At 39.8% G+C, this 20,750-nt stretch overlaps 1 protein-coding gene across 2 annotated transcripts; it reads right to left on the bottom strand.

Annotated features, from left to right (window-relative positions):
- Positions 1-26: 26 nt before the first annotated feature.
- fam102bb (family with sequence similarity 102 member Bb) lies at positions 27-20,216 on the bottom strand. Of its 2 annotated transcripts, none has more exons than XM_082510566.1 (11): positions 19,927-20,216; positions 14,553-14,673; positions 13,127-13,156; positions 12,571-12,687; positions 12,179-12,225; positions 11,479-11,573; positions 7,607-7,708; positions 6,442-6,670; positions 4,943-5,079; positions 4,309-4,378; positions 27-2,647 (listed from the first exon to the last, which is right to left on the bottom strand). In XM_082510566.1, the coding sequence occupies exons 1-11, from the start codon at positions 20,070-20,072 to the stop codon at positions 2,605-2,607; spliced, it is 1,137 nt and encodes a 378-aa protein (XP_082366692.1). In that variant the 5' UTR covers positions 20,073-20,216; the 3' UTR covers positions 27-2,604. The 2 variants fall into 2 exon arrangements, with proteins under 2 accessions (XP_082366692.1, XP_082366693.1); XM_082510567.1 differs by having other exon boundaries at positions 7,607-7,705.
- Between the last annotated feature and the right edge of the window lie 534 nt (positions 20,217-20,750).

Here is a 20,750-nt window from a genome sequence, read left to right as displayed (position 1 = left end):
ATCAAAAGGACAAAAGCACAGGCTAGTGAACATTAAATCATTTTATTCTACTGTAGACATTTTAAGCATCCAGTACACTTGTTAAAGAAGCAAATGTTGGTCAAAAGAACAAGTCTTTAACAGGGAACACACTGGACAGTGTCGGAACATCACTATACAGAAGAATACACCTTAGTTTTGTAGACAACAGCTTCACAGAAGAGAAGAAGCAACCATGTTTGTAACAACATGTTAGGTACCGAGATGAACATACCTGTTTTACACAGGTAAAACAAGGGATTTTTACTTTACAAAACAAAACAACCGGTCACCATAAATCATACACATAACAGTCATATGTAGTGAAAGACTTTTAGAAACAAAAATCTTAACAAAAATATGGCACAATATCAGCAATGAAAGATTCAAAAACAGCTGCGTTCATTACATGTGATCAACATCAAACCAAAATAACACTGATTTACATTTATATCATATACACTGATGCTTATGCAGACATCTCTTCTTCAAACAAATGAAATTAAGTCCTACGTAGTAAATGGCAAGCAACATCCCTCCTTCAGCGTGGAAATGGATTAGAAGATGGTACAGCTCAAGTGAGGAGAAAACATTACAATGTGTCAGGCTCTGCAAAGCTTGTCACAGCTAAAAACGACAGCATAGTCATGCAGAGCACGGGAACGTAAAGACAGAACACTGACGACACTTTGTGCAGATATTGATACAAGATGTATAAGAGTTAATCTAGAAGAGGCACTGATCCTACTTCTACTATGGCTTACGACAGGAGACAAGATTAGATGCTGTACAGTCTGTTGTGTCTAATGCTCTCAATGTGCATAGACCTACAGGCTCCCAGGTAATAACGGTTGTGTACTTTGGCTAACTTGTTCAACTAAACTGTGCACTCACTCTCCTAAGAGGCTAGAGATGGAAAGTCTACATGCATGGCACTAAGGATTTTAAAACTCTGGTGCATCTGAGTGCTCAAGCCTGTCTCCTGATATGAAGCTAGCAGATATACACGTTACACCCAATTACTGTAATACTCTGGGTCTTTTCTTTGAAGTACAGGTGCTATTGAGGATTTCCTTCATGGCAGTGAATTACTTAACTAATCCTTTTCTGTCCTATATTTTAAAATTAAAGAAAAAAACCATAGTGTACAACAGCTGCACCAGTCAAACAGTTAATGTGTCAGAGGATCTTTCTTGTGCAAGCATCCTGATCCACCAGACAGTTCATAGTGATATAGCTACAAATAGATATACATCTGCAACAGTGAATATTTTAATATATATATATACCCTTCCATGTCAGTATTCATCAGAGGCCACTGTTATTTTTTGCATTCACTGCCATGTAAATGCAAAGAGCAGTAACAAGATAAAAGAGGGCAGTCTGGGACTACATACTTCTGCCACACTGTTATGATTAATTCACCTGGATCCAGAAAAACATAAGTTTGATATTTTTTTGACGATATTGAAGATATGACTCATTTTATTTTTGTGTGGAGACACTTAACAAAAACAACTCTGTGAAATTTAGTTTGCGACTGTTGCTTGTAGAACTATTTAGTCTTATTTTGTTATACAGAGGAAGAAACTAGAGAATGAGGTTGCCAATTAGGGAAATGATCCGATTTTAATTTAGTTTCAGCTTCACTTCAGGGGTTTTCTTGATGCTCTTTTGCTTCAGCTTCTATTGAGCTGCAGTATTGATGATGCTGTGATTTTTGGTTTAGTTTCCATCTCCTAATTGTAACATGGTTAAAGCTGTTAAAAAGCACAGTCTTAATTTTCTACAGTGTTTATATAGCAAAACAAATATTAAATAGCCAAGTCACCACTGACTAAATATTTTTGACAGCTCTGCATTTAGACAACGGGGGCCTCTGTGATTACATTTGGGGAAATTGTCCTCTTTTCTCTGTGTGGGTACCAATGTGGCATTCCTCACAAGAGATTATGTGTCCCTTCACTGAGATAACAGCGTTACTGTTGCTGCTAATAAAAGTGGCCGGTGTACCAGCACAACAAAGGAATAACCACATACACTCACACACATTCACACATCAAATAGCTCAATTTTTCATAGCAAAATATTCTCACCGGAGTGCCAACGACTACTTTTTGAGCAGCTTATCAGCAGAGATTAAATCCTATTTGATAAAGGAAGTCCAAAACAAACACCAAAGGAATGTCCTGATAGGATGTGATGTGTTTTCAGTCCGTTCTGATCTTCCCATCCTTGTGCCGTCTGGAGAGGAAAGGTAGATTTTTCACTTCATAAAAGTTTCAGTTGGTTTTACTTTGGATGTTTGGAGTTTGGATAGCAGGGAGCCAGAATTTAGATGCACAAGTGTTTTAGAACAATTGGTCACTGTGTTTCCTCCTTTCATTGATTCTTTAAGATAAAACCCGTCCACTTCTTTCTCCTAATGATATCTTAACCGATATAAACACAGGAAGGGCACTGGTGTAATGTCGACGGATCACTGAGTGATCAGCTTAGACACATGCTGATCGAGTAGGAATGAAGGTTGAAATGGAAACGGTCTCATTTCCAGTTGTTTCAGGTGTAATCAGAGATGCTGCACGTCTAACGCTTAATCACCACCTGCTCGTACGCTCCACCACCAACCCTAAGAGGACATGAGGAGGCAGAATTGGCAATCACACACTTGTTTAAATCTTCATTAGTTATCACAAAAGGTACCAAACTGAAATCGTGTTATATAAAACCAAGATGGGGTGGGAGGTACAAAATATCATCTGAGCTCCAAGGCTGGTCTGGTAAACAGATGTTAGAAGTTTTGTTACATTGAGTTTGATTGAAAACAAAACAGTCCCCCTCTATCTCTCAGGTAGTGCTTCATTGCAAAGTCTTTGGTCATCAGAACTTTCCTTTGCTCTGCACCAAACCTGTAAACTTTAGGAAGAACCACTATCAGCTTTTTGTCTGCATTAATATTGAGACAACTGTGCTGCTGTGAAGTCACTACACTGCATTCCAAATTATTATGCAAATGATATTTGTCGCTTTCCTTTATAGTCGATTCAATGACAGTCAGTGTACTTTTCAAGTCAACCGTCAGAGCACAATTCAGATTTTATTGAACAAACCTCCCAGTGACAGCTGTGGTTTTGCAAATTTAAAACAAACAAACAAACAAACAAACAAAACCCTCAAAATGCACTGATCCAAATTATTATGCACAACAGTTTCAAAACATTTTATTGGTTATAAACAACTGAACATTGATAAATTTGCAGCATAAGGTCATATTTACTGAAACCATAACAGGCCAAACTCCATGTTAACTCAGGAACCCTTCTTTGATATAAGTTTCACATTCTTGCATCCATTGAACTTCCAGGTTTTTGGAGAGTTTCTGCCTGTATTTCTTTGTAAGATGTCAGAATAACCTCCCACAGCTGCTGTTTTGATGTGAACTGCCTCATGACCCTCAGATCTTTTGCCTGAGGATGTTCCAAAGGTTCTCCACAGGGTTGATGTCAGGGGAGGATGCGGGCCACACACCATGTGTTTCTCTTCTTTTATTCCCATAGCTGCCAATGCCAGAGAGTGGGACTTCACCCCTCAGTAAGACTGCTTGAAAATTACTCTTGATGTATTTCTGGGCCTACTGTAACCATTCCTGCTTGTGAGTATTGGTTAGGTGGTGGCCAAAATGGTAGGTTTATGCATAACTGCAAGCCTCTGGAGGTTTTCGGTACTACCAGCAGCTTCAAATACCTGCTTGCTGCTTTGTAATGGCATTTTAGCAGCTGTTCTGTGAATCTGATGAATTTGTCTGGCAGAAACCTTCATCTCTATGCCTTAGTCTGCACGAACCCGTCTGTGCTCTGACTCAGCCACAAGTTTCTTCACAGTACAATGGTTACGCTTAAGTTTTCATATTACATCTAATGTTCTCAGACCTTGTGTAAGGTATTGCACCAACACATTTCTGCAGCAGAGATCCTTTTACTTTCCCATATTGCTTGAAACCTGTGGCATGCCCAATGATGTGGAACATCTTAAGTAGTTTTCATTTTATTGGGCTCACCTGGCAAACTAATTATGACAGCTGTCTGAGATTGATATCAGTGATCCAAAGAGCCCAGAGACACAATACCATCCATGAGTTTAACTGAAAACAAAAGATTGAATGTTTACGACACTAAAATCTTATTTGCATAATAATTTGGAACGCGTTTGTACACTCGTCTCTCTGGAATCATACCCTCAGAAATCCCTACACTAGTTTGCTTGCTTTCTTCAGGTAATTGTGATGCTCACCTGGTGGGAAGGTGATGACTTCCAAGCGCTGTACTTCCCCCGGGTCCAACAAACAGCCGCAGGCCTTCCTCTGAAACGGTGTTCATAACATTTGGTCAGTACACGGAGAACCCACATCCTCCTGTATAATTCTTGTCATGACGAGCAGCCAGTTGCTAGGCAACCTAAAAATAATCATCTATTGACAGCAGCTTTCCATTTGTAGCTTTGAGCTGGATGAGACCTTGGAAGGGAAAACAATGCCTCACTCCTTAAAGTACACACACACACACACACACACTGACTCATGGGAAATGAATATGCAAATGTGCCGTGCATTAAACACATGCAGTAGTAACCTAGAATTGGGATGAATCCCATTGTTTTGTTTTGTATTGATTCATCTATTTTAGTTATTCATTAAACTGAAATCTCTGTAGATCCATCAGATACTACTTGCTTCTGCCTGTGAAGATTTTCTTCATTTATATATTTCACAGAGATGCAAGTTTTGAAACTGACAATTTATTCTTTATCTAAGAGACCAGTTTAAAAGGAAAGGTCCCATAGCTCGTGTTTATGTCATTTTAGTGTAAGGATAAGAAAAGAAAAACAACAACTGCAAACAAAAAACAAAAAAGTGGACATGTCATACCCTCAGCACTTGAGTCCAGTAGGCCGGGTGTAAAGTCCTGACTCTGGAGAATCTTTTCCACAACATCGTCAGCATCCACCCGAGTGTCGTCCATTCTCTTCAGCTGAGACTCCATGGAGTCCTGTTTCACTGGGTGTCTGAGGGGAGAATACACAAGAGCGTCTGGAGTGTTTGAGGACAGCTGCTTTTACTGCAGAGTCAAACTGAAGCTTTGCTTCCTGTACTTCACATTTCATTTTGTGCTAATGAAGTGGAGTGATCAACCTGCTTACTTCTGCTTACCTACTGTTTCAATCACTTACATTACGTCCATTGTAATTCATCCAGTTTTCAACACTAGTGGCGTGTGTTTTAATCACCATAAATGTAAAGTGAAGTACATTTTTTTATGCATTATAATAAAAGGTTTTAAAATATTACTTGTAAATACAGTGACGAGGCAAATTATTTAGAACTCAACTGATCTAAAAGGTCATGACTGTATCTGAACGTATAGTGAAGAGCACTAGAACTGCTGCTGCTAGTGCAGTGTGCCTTCTGACTACCCCTCTCTGCTCATCTGTTAATGTAACTTGCTGGCAATGTGGTTAATACTGAAAACATCTGTGATCAACTAGGTGAACACTGCTTATTAAGATTATTATCAAGGTTAGCATGGTAGTCACGTATGCATTGTAATTTTGTGGACATCTTATCTGTATTGACTGTTTTCTGGCAAAAGGTTTGAGTTTTTAATCACTCGATTCGTAAGTGTAGGAAGCTCAATCATTTCCTGCTTCCTGAGTTTGATAAATTTACTTACAGCTGCATGTCAGAAAAGTAAATATGTGGTTAGGTTAGCAACAACATAACAGGAAAAAGCTATCCTGTCACCACATGTACTTGGAGCACCCTTTGTTAACAACAATTCACACATGAATTATTATTCATTTCATCCTTGTAAAAAAAAAAAAAAAAAAAAAGACTAAACGTGCCATTTTGCAGAGGACAGAAGCATGACAATACTTCCTGTCTTTTTCTTGTCACAGTGAGGTATCTTAGCAACAGGGCAGAATGGTAGTTTATTTAGAGGTGCAGATATGATATTCTCCTTATCAAGTCTCTGCAAGAAAACTGATAAGTAAATTCCCATAAATGCTTAACTATTCCTACAAAACGCATCCTAAGCTGCATGTAAAACTAGCCCGCAGGAATACTCCTCTGCTCATGGTTGGACATTTTTAGATCCCATAAACACAATGAGAGTCTTTCAAAGAATAAAAGCTCACATAATGAAACCACAAATACACTTCCTCCAAAGCTCTTCTACTCTAACAGCTGCTTCCTGAAACATGACACTGGTCTCAGGGGTATTAAGTATAACTCCTACCATAAAAGCCTACCACGTTTGGCATGCTAACTGGATTCTCTCATCAAATATGATAAAGAAACATTTGTGTATACTTTTAGTACACACTGCATAAATAAATAATTTCAGTCTGCAGCTTTAACCGGTTTACCTGTTGAGCCGTTCACAGGAGGATGCACTCCGCACTGGTGTGCCCGGAGCATTGCCGGAAGCTGCTGAGGAGGTTGGGTGCTCAGGCAAAGCTGGACAGGTTCTGGATTCTCTGTCTTCACTGGGCTCCGGGATGCTACCAATACCTGTTGAAGCGCTGCCTACTGAATGATTTCTCCGGTGGCTGAACTCTGACATGCTGGAGGAGCGGGAGTGACCGGTGCTATAGCCTGAGAGACATGGGCAGTGACTGTATTAACATACAGCACCAGTATTTTACTTGATAAGCTCAGAGATTGTAACAGGTACAATTTTCTGTTTACAATTCCCCTTAAATGCATCATATGGATACAAATCCTGCACCAGTGTTTTGTAGCACTTCAAAGACCTGCTGCAGATATATATTCCTAATATAGCACATGGGTTAAATCTGCATTGCAACACTAATAAAGAGCAATTGATACGTACCCACACAAGTCCAATATTTTCATTACTAACTGGAGACAAATGACTTATTTGAGCTCATAAATGAATCAATCCATATCAAGTGCATACAGAGTTTTTGTTCTTTTGAATGCACTGTGCAGCAGATTTGTAACTTGCTCTGTACTAAATGATTTAGCCGTTCACGTGACACCCACACTCATGCTGTTCATGTCTGCGGGAAGCCAGCTAAAGCAAGAAGCGATCTCGGGCATCAGGTCACTTCCCACACACTAATGAGAGGTTTGAATAAATCTATCAACCATTTCACATGGAAGGAAATATATTTTTAAATTCTATATGAGCGGGTCATTAGAGCTGAGCTCAGTGCATCTCTTCACTTCCTCTGATCTTTTATTACTGTTATCCGATCTGCCTGCAATGGAAACTCGAGCCCTGGCTCTGAACTGCGCTGCTGGAGTGTCAATGGAATATGATTTTATTCTTTCCCTCCTCCTCAATCCAAAGGCCTTGTTTTCTCATTTTGACCTTGCACTCCTATTATTTAAAGTACAATTGATTGCAGGCGAACAAAAAAAATTAGCATTATGTTTTATTTCTACTACTCGCTGCTAGCTTGGATACATACATAGACTATCTCTAAAGCAAAGTATGAACAACAGTAGATGATAACGACAAAAACAAAAACAAAAGAAAAAACGGTTTACATTTTATACCCTTACCTGAGAGTTTTGACTGTTGGCTGGCGTAGCTGGAAGTTCGGGAGTGGCAGCAGCCACCAGGGTCATCTGACACAACAGGGCACTTCCCTTCCCGATTCTCTGCTGGATTAAAAAAAAAGTACAGACCCAGATGTTGGATGTGGATTTGAGTGAAAAACATGCACGTACAGCTTCTATGAAGCATCCTGTAAAAAATAATAAAATAAAGAAACTGCCTTCAGATAAGCCCATGCTGTGGACTAACATTTATGTATAGTATTCAAAGTGGAAGTAGGTAGTGGAAGCTGGAAAGATATTCATGCGTATCTAGAGTGAAATAATTCACTATCTCTGAGTTAATGAGCCAGTGGCCACAGTTGGCATGTGCAGGGACAGAGTCACTTCTGCTCAGACGAAAACAAACATATTTCCATCTGAAAAGAGCTCAAGTTAGTTCTGCGACCAAAAAGATGGTCTGCAATGCATAAAATCTCGGAAAATATATCATCAGAAGGGCAAAGCTGGATGCTAGTTGACAGCTTGGATAACAATTCTTTCAATTTAAGCCTTTAAAGAAAAAAAAGAAAGAAAAACACGTGCCACAGTTTTAATGTCAAATGGGCAAAAAGTGGGAGCTGCCAAAAAGCAATAACATTTCAGAGTTCAAATGTCTGTGGGAAGGTCTCAGCAGCCTCAGCAACACAGCAGAAAATAGACTACATAGAGGGGGATAACAACCAGAGACACATGAGGGGAGGTGGTCACAATGACCTCACAGCAAGTTTTTCTTTCTTCTTCTTCTTTTCTTTTAACTCCAGGCATTCCTCTAATTTAGAGAAAGAATTCCCTTCTGCACTGCACCAATCCACAGTGATCACAGCCAGAAACAGCAGCTTGTCTAAAACATACAGACTTCTTACACCTCTCCTAAATTTTTTTAAATGACACAACAACAGGTTTGTGTAGATTATCTCTGCTGGACAAATATCCACCAACAAAACATGATCAAAGACTCTCATACAGGACTTGAACTCGCGCATCTTGCACATATACGAAACATGGGGATGCACCGCTAAGGCAAGTTGGGAATGACATCAAGTGCATTGCACATGCAAACACACAACCCGTACCAGAAAGACTAGCACAAAAGTCCTATTTTTAAGCATGTAAAAGCCCCCTGGGTTAGAGCAGATTGGGGTTCATCTAAAAGAAAGCTAGTTTAAATTATACATGAAAGAGCTCTGCTACTCTCTGAAGCTTCCAGGAAGAACAAGCATTAAACACAGCAATGCGTTCACACATGAACACACATACTGAATAAGAGAGTGAAGAAGGCGCTGAAAGAGAAATCTTCAAGAGAAATGGTTTTTGTAGTAGGGGATGGGAGCAAAGTACAGTAGGAGTTATGGCGTCTATAATACAGGAAAAATCAGACAGGACAGTCTGCAGTTTGACAAATGAATATCAGCAGCGACGCGTGACACTAATGACAGCTAAAAACATAACTGTTAAGATTATGATGACCTACTCATGAACACTTTGTTTTTATTATCTTTTAGCTTTGTCAGCTACACAGAACAGTACAGCGTGGGCTACAGATTGCCCCTAACTGAAATAAATTTTAGCTTCTGCCTTTATCTTACAAGCTACAATGCTGGGAAGCTCCTGGAAGCTCTCCATGATCTTCCTGTATAAATCTAAACCAGATTAGCAGGAACTTGACACATCAATTACAGCCCCCTCCAAAAGGCCCGGTCACATTCACCATCTACAAGGGATGAAAACTCATCACAGATGAAGGTCTCTGTTTAAAAAAATAAAATCTGTAGCATTCAAATGTAGATTAATGTTAGTTGAAAGATAAGAAATCTCAATAGAAATAATGTTATTTTGCACTTCAGGCTGTGTCACACTAGCGCTGAGTGCCTGCTCTGCCAGGTCTCCCCTGAGAAAAAGACTAATCTCAAGAGACTTCCTCATAAATAAAAGGTTATATTTTAAATAGATAAATAAAAAGACTAAAAATAGGACAGCAACCTTCTTGTGACTAGAATCCACCGTTGCCTTGTGACTGCACTGGATTCTTTTACTTTTTGACAACTGATTGCAAGCGGTCAGGGCATCCATTTTCAACTAGGTCATTTGGTGGGAGCCGACTTGTCTCCAACAACTATAGTTTGACTTGAAATGACTGCAATAATGCTCAGACAGCCTGTCAAATGTTTGCAAATAATCATAGTCTCATTTATAAATGCAGACAGATTTCCAACACGTTGCAATCAATCCGAGTCTGTCTGCACTGATCAGAGCAACTCGTCTGTACCGTCAACTGGTTGTTTTCTATAAAACAAATGTGATTCTGCAGGCTAATTGCTGTCCTGCAGCAAAGTCAGCAGTTGCGAAGGAATTTCTGTTTTAGACCTATGAGGTTCTGGCTGGACTGTGCATGTAGACAGCAACAGATTTGTAATATGACACGATATTATCACAGTTATTTGCTATATTATCACAAACAGGTTCCACATAATTGACAACTTGACCCGATTCTATTGCAAACTTATAGCAGACTGATTGCAGATTGATGTACCAAAGTTGCAAAAACTGGTAAGTGACCCAACCCTCATCTTCACAGCAGCTATTCTAAAGGCAACACGATTGCAAGTATATTGCAGACAGTCACAATCATTTTGCTTGTGTTACTGTTTTCGTTGGTGTGACAGCAGCATTAAAAGACAAAGAGCCAGACAAAAGCATATTAAAGTGAATTAAGTTATCAAACACTTCACTAGATCACAGGTAACTCACAGGTCAAAGCTAGTAAAGGTTTGTGTGTTACTTTTGTTACAGGTGTCATTCTATGGTGGTTTATGTAAGAAAGCTGGGTCTGCAGGTTGTTCTGCTCTGTGGTAACACAGATGGGCTCTCTACAGTAACTCTGTTTGACATTTTCATTTCCAAATTTTATTAGATCAAACAGAGCTGCTCTGTCTCTACTCCTGACCTGGTTTTATCATTTGCATAGCTTCCTGTTTTCTCAACTATAAAGCAGCGACTCATTCAGAACATGAATTTGTCACCTATTCATTCCTTCATGATCATGTTTCCTGTCTGGGTTCAGCTCGAGAGACGATACTAAATGACTGAAAAACATTAATATTTTAATTTGACACAATTTCCCAGGAATACATCAAAATGAAGCAAAATTATTTATCCTGAAAGTGATTCAATATCTTTAGAAACGTTTGCTTCTGCTGGCATGGAGACTATTATTTGTAGCGCACTGTATTACGTTTTGATCAGTTTGAACCCAGAATGGGTGAAAATCAAATAAAAGGAGCCTTTAATGTTGGTACATCAAGCCAAGCAGATAAATCTGCTGAAGAAAATAAATTCTGAGCAGTGGAGGAAAACCTTTACAGAATAAAAATTTCATCACTTTGCTTTAAAACACTTTCATTTGTCCATCTCTAATACTCTTCTTTTATTTGTATTAGTTGTTTACTTTAGTTGATTAAATATTACATTTACTTATTCATACATTCATTCTTAGTTTTGTTTTTGCTGAGAAAACCAGGTTGTCAATGCTCATTTTTGTCAGTCAACTTTTCCTCCTCCAGATCAGTGCTAATCTCACGAGTGATCGTTCACGACTCCAACTGATGGAAATCGGTTGTACTAACTGAGAACTTAAATCCCTGCTGACAGAGCAGACAGGAGTGGCTGCACGATCTTAGATAATAATAACAACTGAAACATAGAAGTGGAGCTAAACTCTGAAAGAAGAAATTCTCAGCTTGTGATGAAGTACGATCTGTCAGGTGCCGGCAAATGTTTGGCAAAGCCAATGAGAAGATGAAGCAGAGAATAGGAGTGTAATGTAGCGTCGGCCTCACCGGAACAGCCTTTCTGTGAATCCCCTCCCTTCCTCTCTTCCAGGAGGCTCTCTGTATCACCCTGGATCGCGATCATTGTTGCTGTGCAGGGAGGCCTGATGACAGAGGCAAAACAACTGGCCTTTATGTTCTACTCCAATACTTAAATGCATCAACTAAACCCTAAGCAAAGACAAAAAGACAAAACTGCTAAAGGATTAGAAAATACAATATAACACATTATGTACAAGCTATTACTCAATGCTTTAAATAATGACAGCTTAAGCTCACAGTCACTTCAGAGTAGCAAAATCCTGTATCCAGAGAAACCTTTAAGTCTCAATGTTTAAACCTGTAAGTAGTACGCACACAGCTAGAGCTGTGGTAATAATTTAATTTAGTCATATGAAACTGAATAACTGAGGAAATAATAATACCTGTAAAGACAGAGCACAAGCAACAGCGCCGGTGCATCAAATGTAGCCGTTTTGAGAGAACAAAGAGGTTTTAAGTTACGGTGCAGGAAAGGTCATTGGGTCGGTTTTGTTGTCCTAGCTGTATTATCCACAAATCCAGATAAGCACAGCTCACAAAAGAGCATGATTAGTGTTTTAGTCTGAAAACGATTGGATTTAAATGACTTTCCAGTTTAAACATTTTTCAGTTAACAATCTCTGCTCACAGACTCTGCAGAGACGTACAAAAAATTGCCTTAACTCACGTTTTAAAACAGGGATCCCCCGACATGAGCTGTGTACTGATGATAACCTGTGGAGAGAAAGAAAAAAAAAAAGTTAGCTTGGGTTTTACTTCCATTCAACTTGGCCAACTTCAGAAAAGTTGCCCACTTTAGCTTTGGAGTCAGCAAAAATGTGCTCACTGATTGAGGGGTCATGAAAAACAGCAAATAACGACTGTGGGCCTGCACGAATCTGCACGATCCTTTTTATTTCCCACAGGTGACACCTCTCATCTATGGCCATGGATTATTTCTGGCTCCACTGAACGACTCATCTTTGCTAGCAACATTTATGCAAAAACCTTTCCAGTGTGATTCTCTGAGTTTAGGAAAAACACCGCACTTGTGTCACTGAAGTCACATCAGACTGTTACCTTGAGAATGGAGTTATCCTGACGAGTATTTTTGGTATCGTAGCCTTCCAGCAGACATCTGCGGGTTGTATTCCCTGAGCCGGCAAACTCTGCTAAATTCAGATCTGCAAAACCAAGCTGAAGGAGAAAGAAAGAATGACACAGGGTAACCTTTGTGTTTTGTTATTTGCCCCTGAGGAGACGGCTCTTTTTCCCAGTCAGCAATATGACAAACTCTGGGTGGAAAATGACATCAAGAAGGACAGGAGACAAACTTGAATAAAACAATATCAGCAAATCTTACAGTTCACTTTTTCTTCAAATGATAAGCTAGGAAAGGGATACCTACTTAAGTATGTATAATAATAGGGTTTAGTTTGCTCATTAAATAATTACTTTCAACTAAATAGAAAAGGCATAACATAATGAGCCAACCTGCAGGCAGTGAAGGCCATCTGTTTGCTACATGCTCACAAGGCTAGCTACTTCAATATGGCTGATTACTGTAAAATCTGGGTGACCTGGAGGTTCGGCTCAGAGGACAGGGGTAGCGCATTGTAAACCTGTAATGAGTTACCTTTGCGTATGCCTTTCCACCCTTCAGCTCCTGCATAAGACAAGCAAAAACAAAAACATAACATTAATAAAATGACTTGATACTGTTAAAAAAAAAGGTTCCATAAGTTGTCTCCAGCTGTCATGCTAATGTTTTATATTGAACTGATCCTTGAATTTTTTTGTGGGGGAAACACTAAATTAAAAACATCAGTTTATTCTCTACATTCCTGATACTGTAATTTAAAAAAGGTATAATAATTAAAAGCTAAAGTAAAAGGTTGAGGGGATAAAGGTAAGGTAAGGTAAAACTTTACAGTTGTTAAACACAATGTTCTTATCACCAGAAAACTTTCAAAGTTGCATCCAAATAGCTGTGATGGGAAATTTTCAACAACATGAAAAGAAAAACAATTACATTGGTAAAAAGGAAGCACCCATGTAGGAAACATAGGGATTATCTGACTACTTAATATTGTGAGTCTCCTAAAACAAAGGGAGAAACACATCAGAAATAGCTTTCAGATTCAGTTTAATTGGATTTTAGTTTATATTGCATGAGATCATATGTCACCTCAGGGAACGTCACATGGTAAACTCAAAATATTACAAATATAGAAACTAAGCCAACAATTCCTCTTTGTGCAATAGTGAGCATGAAAACATGAATGCCCACAGCCAGAGACTAGATCTATTGGAGATGGTTATCTAGGAGATTGTGATTGTCCTGGAAGAAAACAGCCATTCACCAGCTGAACTGGGGAAAACACTTTGTGTTTTATTCTTTATTTGTCAGGGACAATGCACAAAAATACTGATCTCATAAGAAAAAAAAATTGGATTTTGACCAGATTTAGATACTAGCCGATTTCTATCTGCAGTCTTTGGGCAGGTATACATAATAATAAACAAACTAGAGTAGAGATCACTGACAGTGTACACTGTGTGATAGGGAGTATATGTACATGTACTAGTTACTCTAGTAAAGCTAAAGTAAATTAGTTTCCTTGGCTTACTGTGTCCGTTACAGGAGTTTGCACAACTTTTGTGTAGAACTCTGAGCCAAAGAGCCAGAGACATTGGGTTGTTAATGAAGCTGTAGTGCCTTGTAACGTTGCACAAACTTAGTGTAGACAGTGTAACTTGTGTGGGGCCAGAAAAATAGCTTATTTGGAGGAAAAGCCAAAAAACCCCAAACCAAACTCCTGAAGCAGCTTTTTCAAACATAACAGGTGATTTATACATCCAGTTTTTTATGTCCTGATTTCCACTATGACTCAAGTAATGGCTAAGTCTCTGTTCATTATCACAACGTCAGGAGGCATCAACTCAGGACAGGGAAACTTTGTCCAGAAGGACTGACCAGGCTTAGGGTGGGCAGCTATCTACCGTGACCGGTTGGGGTGAGATGAGAGTGGTGGGAAAAAGGCTAAATCATAATACTTTACCTTTCTGACAGACACACGACACACACAGGGGTCCAGAACACCTGTGCCTGCGTTGGCGCTCATCTTGCACGGGAAAGAGAACCGTTTCTTCCATCGGACACAGTTTGCCTGCACAGGTTCCCTGTATGGACACACAGACACCAGCTTTAAGCACCCAGTAAGGTCACATGTTTGTTTGATTCGTATGCTGGAGCCTGAAAAGCTAATTCACAACTTGGCCTCTAGATTTAAACGAGTAGAGGCTGGTGCAAACACTGGCATGATTGATAAAATCATTTGAGTATTTTTTATTGTTTTCGACTCTACTTGCATTGTATGCTGTATACAGAAGGGATTTGGGAAATAAATATTTGTATTCTAAAGAGCAAACAAACCAACAAACATATCAGTTCTAATCTATTGTAATTATTTGATTTGCTACCAAAACAAACACGCAAATGTATCACGACATTTTAAGTGAAAGCCAGCCCAAATCATGTATACAGCCACGCAACCCGCCCTCAGAAACTTCATTTCATAAATTTCAATCTCTGTTACGTAACAAATGAAGTGACTTCAGCTGAAAGACTGCTGGATTAACATTTCCCGCATCTCTTCCCTGCTTAAGGGCATCCGTTCAAGCTGCCAATACGAGCCCATGTGCTCATTCTCAGCACCTAATAAGCAAGCTATTTAATTACAGCCTTAATTTCTCCTATTGATTCATTTAACTGACAAATCCAGGGGCTTTGGTAGCAGGTGTGGTGTTTACTGGCACGAAAGTAAAAAGAGAGCGGCAAATCCTCCACCGTCTAGAGGTTAAAACGACTGTGAGGTGCAGCCTGCTGTCAGTGAAAGGATGAGACGAAGTGAAAGAGAAAGACTGAGCGTGGGCAGAATTACGATACCGCAGATGGCCTCACTTTCACTGGCATCTTCTCCTCTCCCACTCACCTAACCAGCTTCCATCTGGTAGCTTACACACCATTCATTTGGTTTGGCTTCAGCTGGATTTCAACACACACACAAAGACTTTTTAATACAGTATAAATAAAAATGATGTAACAAGCCTGAAATCTGAAAGGAGCGTTAAGACTACAACAATTAGCAGGGTGTGCAGATCCTTTTTAAGATGGGCAAAACCGAATGAACATACAGGGCTGCGTTTTGCCCTGTATCCCTGCATTACTATAAATAAAAAGCAGCAGATGCATGACTAATGTTTCACAAACGCTGACTCCATCCTGAGGTTGATAAATCTCAGACAGCGAACTCCCCGAGTCGAGAGGGAACTCCCAGCCAGCTGGACACACCGTGTGCTTCGGGAATTCTGACTCGAGTTTATGCGCTGTGGTTCACTGCACTTCTCCGCGCATCAAAATCCTATTAGCGTGCGTTATGACTAAGTCTGGTTTTAAGCACAAGCAGAGGTCATCTCTGTCATCCCTCTACACGGCTCGGGTCTCTTGTTAAACAACACATGCTCTTTAAAAGGCGACTGCAGGCAGACTTCACACGGGAATGCTTCCACAAATACAAATCTTTTCAACTGTTTGGATGCAAAGCTTTCAGACCTCGATTAGATCACTCTGGATGTTTTCACTGTCATGTTTTCAAAGATGCATCTTTATAGAAATAGAACAAACTGTTTTTTCCAGAAATGGCCGTGCATATCAGATGAAAAGCTACACCAAAGGAAAACTTCCCTTCCACTTCCAGTTTGGAAGATTAAAAGAGTCTGAGAGGAAATCTAGTTTTTGGGGCGGTCTAACATAAACCAAACTGATGTTAAAAAAAGAAAGAAAGAAAGAAAAATCCTATTAAATCAGCAATGGGTTGAGTATAAAACACTGTCGAGCCAATTAGGGATTAATTAGGGACAGAACTTTGTTTGGCTTCATCTTTATTTTCCTTCTTTTCTTAAAGTGGTTACTTACACGTGGAAAAGACCGCAGATTTCATAAAAATAATAAAAGGATGACATTGACATGACATCTGAAAACATCCTAATTCACACTGTCAAGCACAGACTGGACCTTTTTAGCTAACAGAAGCCTGTTATATAATCAGAGTGAAGCCCATGTAATCCCTAAAGCCTACAAAAACTACAAAACGATGTGTGCTGCTGCTTTTATCCAGTGTTAAAGACCCGTCTAATTTATGAGTGAAAGGCATTAATGGGCATGCTGTAGGAACAGCTTTAAGTTGACACAGTTAACATACTTAGGGGGACAACTCTGCAAAAGGTCACTTCTTGTCATGGCCAAAAGCTGGTACTTCATGATGCGGTTCCTTATAACAACTATTTTAATGTGTATGTGGTCAAATATTTTGACACTTTTAATTTGCAGAGTTTACCAGTTTATATATGTCACACCTCTGCCACCTTATAAGCTAAAAGTCGAGTAACTCCTCCTTTACATTCTTTCTTCTGTTCGAAATGTGGCAACCTGAATTTATTTTAGACAAGCGGAGCTGTCACAGGGTGCTGTTTGAGTATGAAACATTTCTCTCAGAGATGTGCATGTTTAGGTTTATTCAAGTCTGAGATTTAAGCAACCCCTTTTAAGCTGTCCAAGCAGCTTTTTCTCAGCCTCCGTTATTTGTTAGTTTTAAATGACTTTTTTGGCTTGCAAATTGTGTTTCCACACAAACCACTACAACTGGCTGAGGTAAGCTGCAAAGCTCATGTGTCACAAGACCACCTATTAGCCAATAAGAAAAAGACACAAACCCTGTGCAGCTGGGTTGTCATTTCCTGGATGTTAATTGTAGATGTACAAACAGAGATACTGCACATGTCGATTCTGTTTATGGAAAGGATGTATCAATGTGGCCAACACACGCTCAGGAGTAGGTGGGCCTTTTAATGTGCATACTTAGAACTCTGAATTTTCAATTGATTTTCCCGTGGTTTGGTTTTTAGAGTGATGCTGCAAATGAGTTTGTTGCAGGAGCCTTAGATTTTTTTCATTTAAAAAATGAAAAATGTGCATCTTACGTTGAGCCCAATGCTACAATATAACGCTTAAAATTAATATTTCAATTCTGAAGCTCTGCTGTAAAATGTAGAAAGTAAAGGAATTACTCCATCACTTGAACAACTTGTCCTGTTACTCTGAATTGACACGAGAGCTGCAAATGAGTCATTTGGCTCAGAGTCTCTTCTCCTTAGCGCTGCTGTCCATCACTGTCTTAATGTTATGGGAAGCTTCACATATATCTGAGCAACACTGGGCAGCTCTGTGTGTTTTTATAACTAAAATCCAACCACATACTTAAGTTAACTGGTACTGCTTACTGACAGCGAAATAACAAACAGCGACATAGCTAACTGTGAAATATAAATTTCAAGCTCTTATTGATACTTCTTTCCCTTTCAGGGTCACCAGAGCGGCTCATTGGCCTCCATCTAACCCCAACTCTAATCTTGCCCATTCTGGTCACTCCAATTGAAAATCTTAACATCTTCAACTTAGCCTTTTGTCTTTCTGTTAGTGTCACAGTGTCCAAACCATCCATCATAGCAGGTCTCACTACCATCTCTGTTTCACTCGTGTTACTATCCCTCTGTCACAAATTACCCTGACACTCTTCCTCACCCTGCCTGCACTCACTTCTTCACCTCTCTTGTGCAGTGTCTGTTGCTTTGGATGGTTGACCCCAGGTATTTAAACTCATCTACCTTCACCGTCCCTTCTCCTTGCATGTTCACAGCCATACCTGTCTCCTCTCAGTAACACATGTATTCTCTCGTTTCTTTATAACTTTCATTGCTCTTCTCTCCAGTGCATACCTCCCCCTCTCCAGGTCTCTCGCTGCAGATCACAATGTCATCTACAAACAACATATTCCACAGAGACTCCTGCCTGACCACATCTGTCAGCCTGTCCATCACCACTGCACACAAGAGAAGACTCAGAGCTGATGTCTGATCTAATCCCACTTCCACCAGTCAGTCCTAACGCACGCTTCACCACTGTCTCACTTTCCTATACCACCCTCACATACCTCTCTGGCACTCCTGACTTCCTCATGCAGCACCACAGTTCCTCTCTCTTGGCACACTATCAGATCCTGTCTCTAAACCCAAAAGGACACAGTGACCTTCTCTAGACTTCTCCATGAACACTGAACAAACATACTGACAGCGCTCAGCATGCAGCCCTAGTGTGGCTCACAGATTACCAAAGCTGCGACTGTTTGCAGAAAAGCTGATTCCTATCATGCGACCTGTGCAATCATCTTGCAATCAAAAGTGGTCCTGAGTGCTCTGGACAACCATTTAGTCACCACAAGTTGCAAAAAATTCAATACAACCATCAAGCAGCCTTGCCAAGCTAAGTGTATCCAGTGTTGGATGGTTTTTCGGTTGAGTGGATATAATGTAAGTTTGCTCGGATAACATTACCTCATGATGGCGGTCCATAAGATGAGCCCTCTTGTTCAGAGTATTTCCAGAGATAATAAAATATCGAGATTTGATGCCCCTGTATCCATACAACACCGCAACACTATCAATTTTTCTCCCAGCTCTAGTATGTATGTATTGCAGGAAAGGCATTTAACAGTCTGAGTATACAAAAACTGAAATGTAATAGTGTATAAGCCAGTAATCGTCTAATTATTCAATCTGAGAGTTAATGAAAATAAAGATAATCAGATGAGATGATTATCTTTGCTCGTCTCAATTTGATAACACTGATGTTTACTACATTGGCATGATCTTATAAACTTTAGGAAGAAAACTTCACACTTAAAATTTAAGTTGCTGGCCTGGTAGGTGAAGACTGGTCAGCTATACATACAACTATACACAAGAAGTGAAACAATTTTCTGACGAAATGGGGATATGACAATATACACAGTCCTTGCATTAGAACTCGGGTTCATATGTTGATTAACGGGAGGTTGATTAAACACACTGAAACACATCCCACTACTTCAGTGAATACATCATGGCAAAATATGGAACTGACACCATTGAGTCAGCACCGAAAAGCTTAAGGAGTAATATTCAGCTTTGTGACAGCTATGTGACGAGTGAGCTGCCCTCAGTACTTATTTCCACAACTAAGCGAAGAAGTGGGCCTAAAATTTAACCAGGGAATTCCAAATGGACACTTGTTTAAATGAACGTTACCACCAAACACCCAAAGCTACTAAAACTAAGCAACGCGATGCTGCAAACTAGCACCGACCAGAAGAAACTAATTAGCCCTACACCATTAACGTTATTGGCACACAACTAATGGACGTTAACTATGTTCTTGTAGCCCATTAGCTTAGTTAGCTGTTAACATTTCCTAAAGGCACGAGTTAGTTCACCCTGCGGACTGAACAGCACGCCGTCAGTCAACGTTTGAGTGGCTGAATCAAAGCCAAGCACCCTCACCGAGAAGACTCCTCGGAGAAGCCGCCGTCCAGCAGCCTGACTTTACAGAAGAGGACACCGTTGACAAAGGGGACCGACGACAGCTCGTCCAGGTCAAAATCCACCTTGAACTTGAATTTCTTCTTTTTCATCATCATTAAATCCATACACCGCTTCAGTGCCTTTGAAAAGATGCTCCGGTGTCGCCGGTCGCTGACATTACTGCCCCATTGTTGTGAAGCACAGACAGAACCAGCTTGGTGTTTGTGGGAGGATGGTGAAGCTACTGGTGACAAAAGTCCGTCATCGGCTCAGAGTACGGGCAGAGCTCTATCCTATCTTGATCTTTCAAAATAAAAGCGCACGTTTCATGTGCAGCATGGAATTGGTGTGAAAAAGTTCAAAGGTCTTCTTTGAATGTTGGCTACCTTTTGTTTTGTTCTCAGATAAAAATGATCCCACGCTGATTCAATAATGTTGAGGCCTGGGCTTTGTGGAGGCCAATCCATGATGGGTAGTGCTTTGTAAAACGTATTTGTTTATCAGATTTTTTTTAAATTACAAGTTTGGGTCCTTGGAAACAAAAATATAAATAAATAAGATCAAGATTCAAGAAGTTTATTGTCATGTACACCGCAAAACACAAATCGTTAAGTAGAGCAATGGCATTCTTACTTTGCAGGTTCGCTTCACACGACTAAAAGAAAGCAATAATAAGTAAAACAGTAAAACAGTGCTTTGTAGATCTTGTAGCTTATATGTGGATGTGTGTGTTTGCGATTCTGATGATCCGCGGGGATTTTAAAATTCAAATAAATGTGTTGCTTCAATTCCAAGACCTGTTT

The sequence above is a fragment of the Aulonocara stuartgranti genome (genome assembly GCF_965226115.1).
Source record: "Aulonocara stuartgranti genome assembly, chromosome: 17".
NCBI classification, from domain to species: domain Eukaryota; kingdom Metazoa; phylum Chordata; class Actinopteri; order Cichliformes; family Cichlidae; genus Aulonocara; species Aulonocara stuartgranti.
Note: the sequence above shows the minus strand (reverse complement) of the source record. Positions and strands in the feature narration are given on the sequence as shown.

What these genes read in the sequence shown, in the direction of transcription:
- fam102bb (XM_082510566.1), bottom strand. Translation starts at nt 20,072, where the DNA reads ATGGATTTAATGATGATGAAAAAGAAGAAATTCAAGTTCAAGGTGGAT. An exon ending in TTCTCCGAGGAGTCTTCTCG is followed by an intron (nt 14,674 to 19,926) that starts GTGAGGGTGCTT and finishes GTGTCCATACAG; the next exon opens with GGAACCTGTGCAGGCAAACT. An exon ending in TCCTGTGAACGGCTCAACAG is followed by an intron (nt 5,080 to 6,441) that starts GTAAACCGGTTA and finishes TTCTCCCCTCAG; the next exon opens with ACACCCAGTGAAACAGGACT.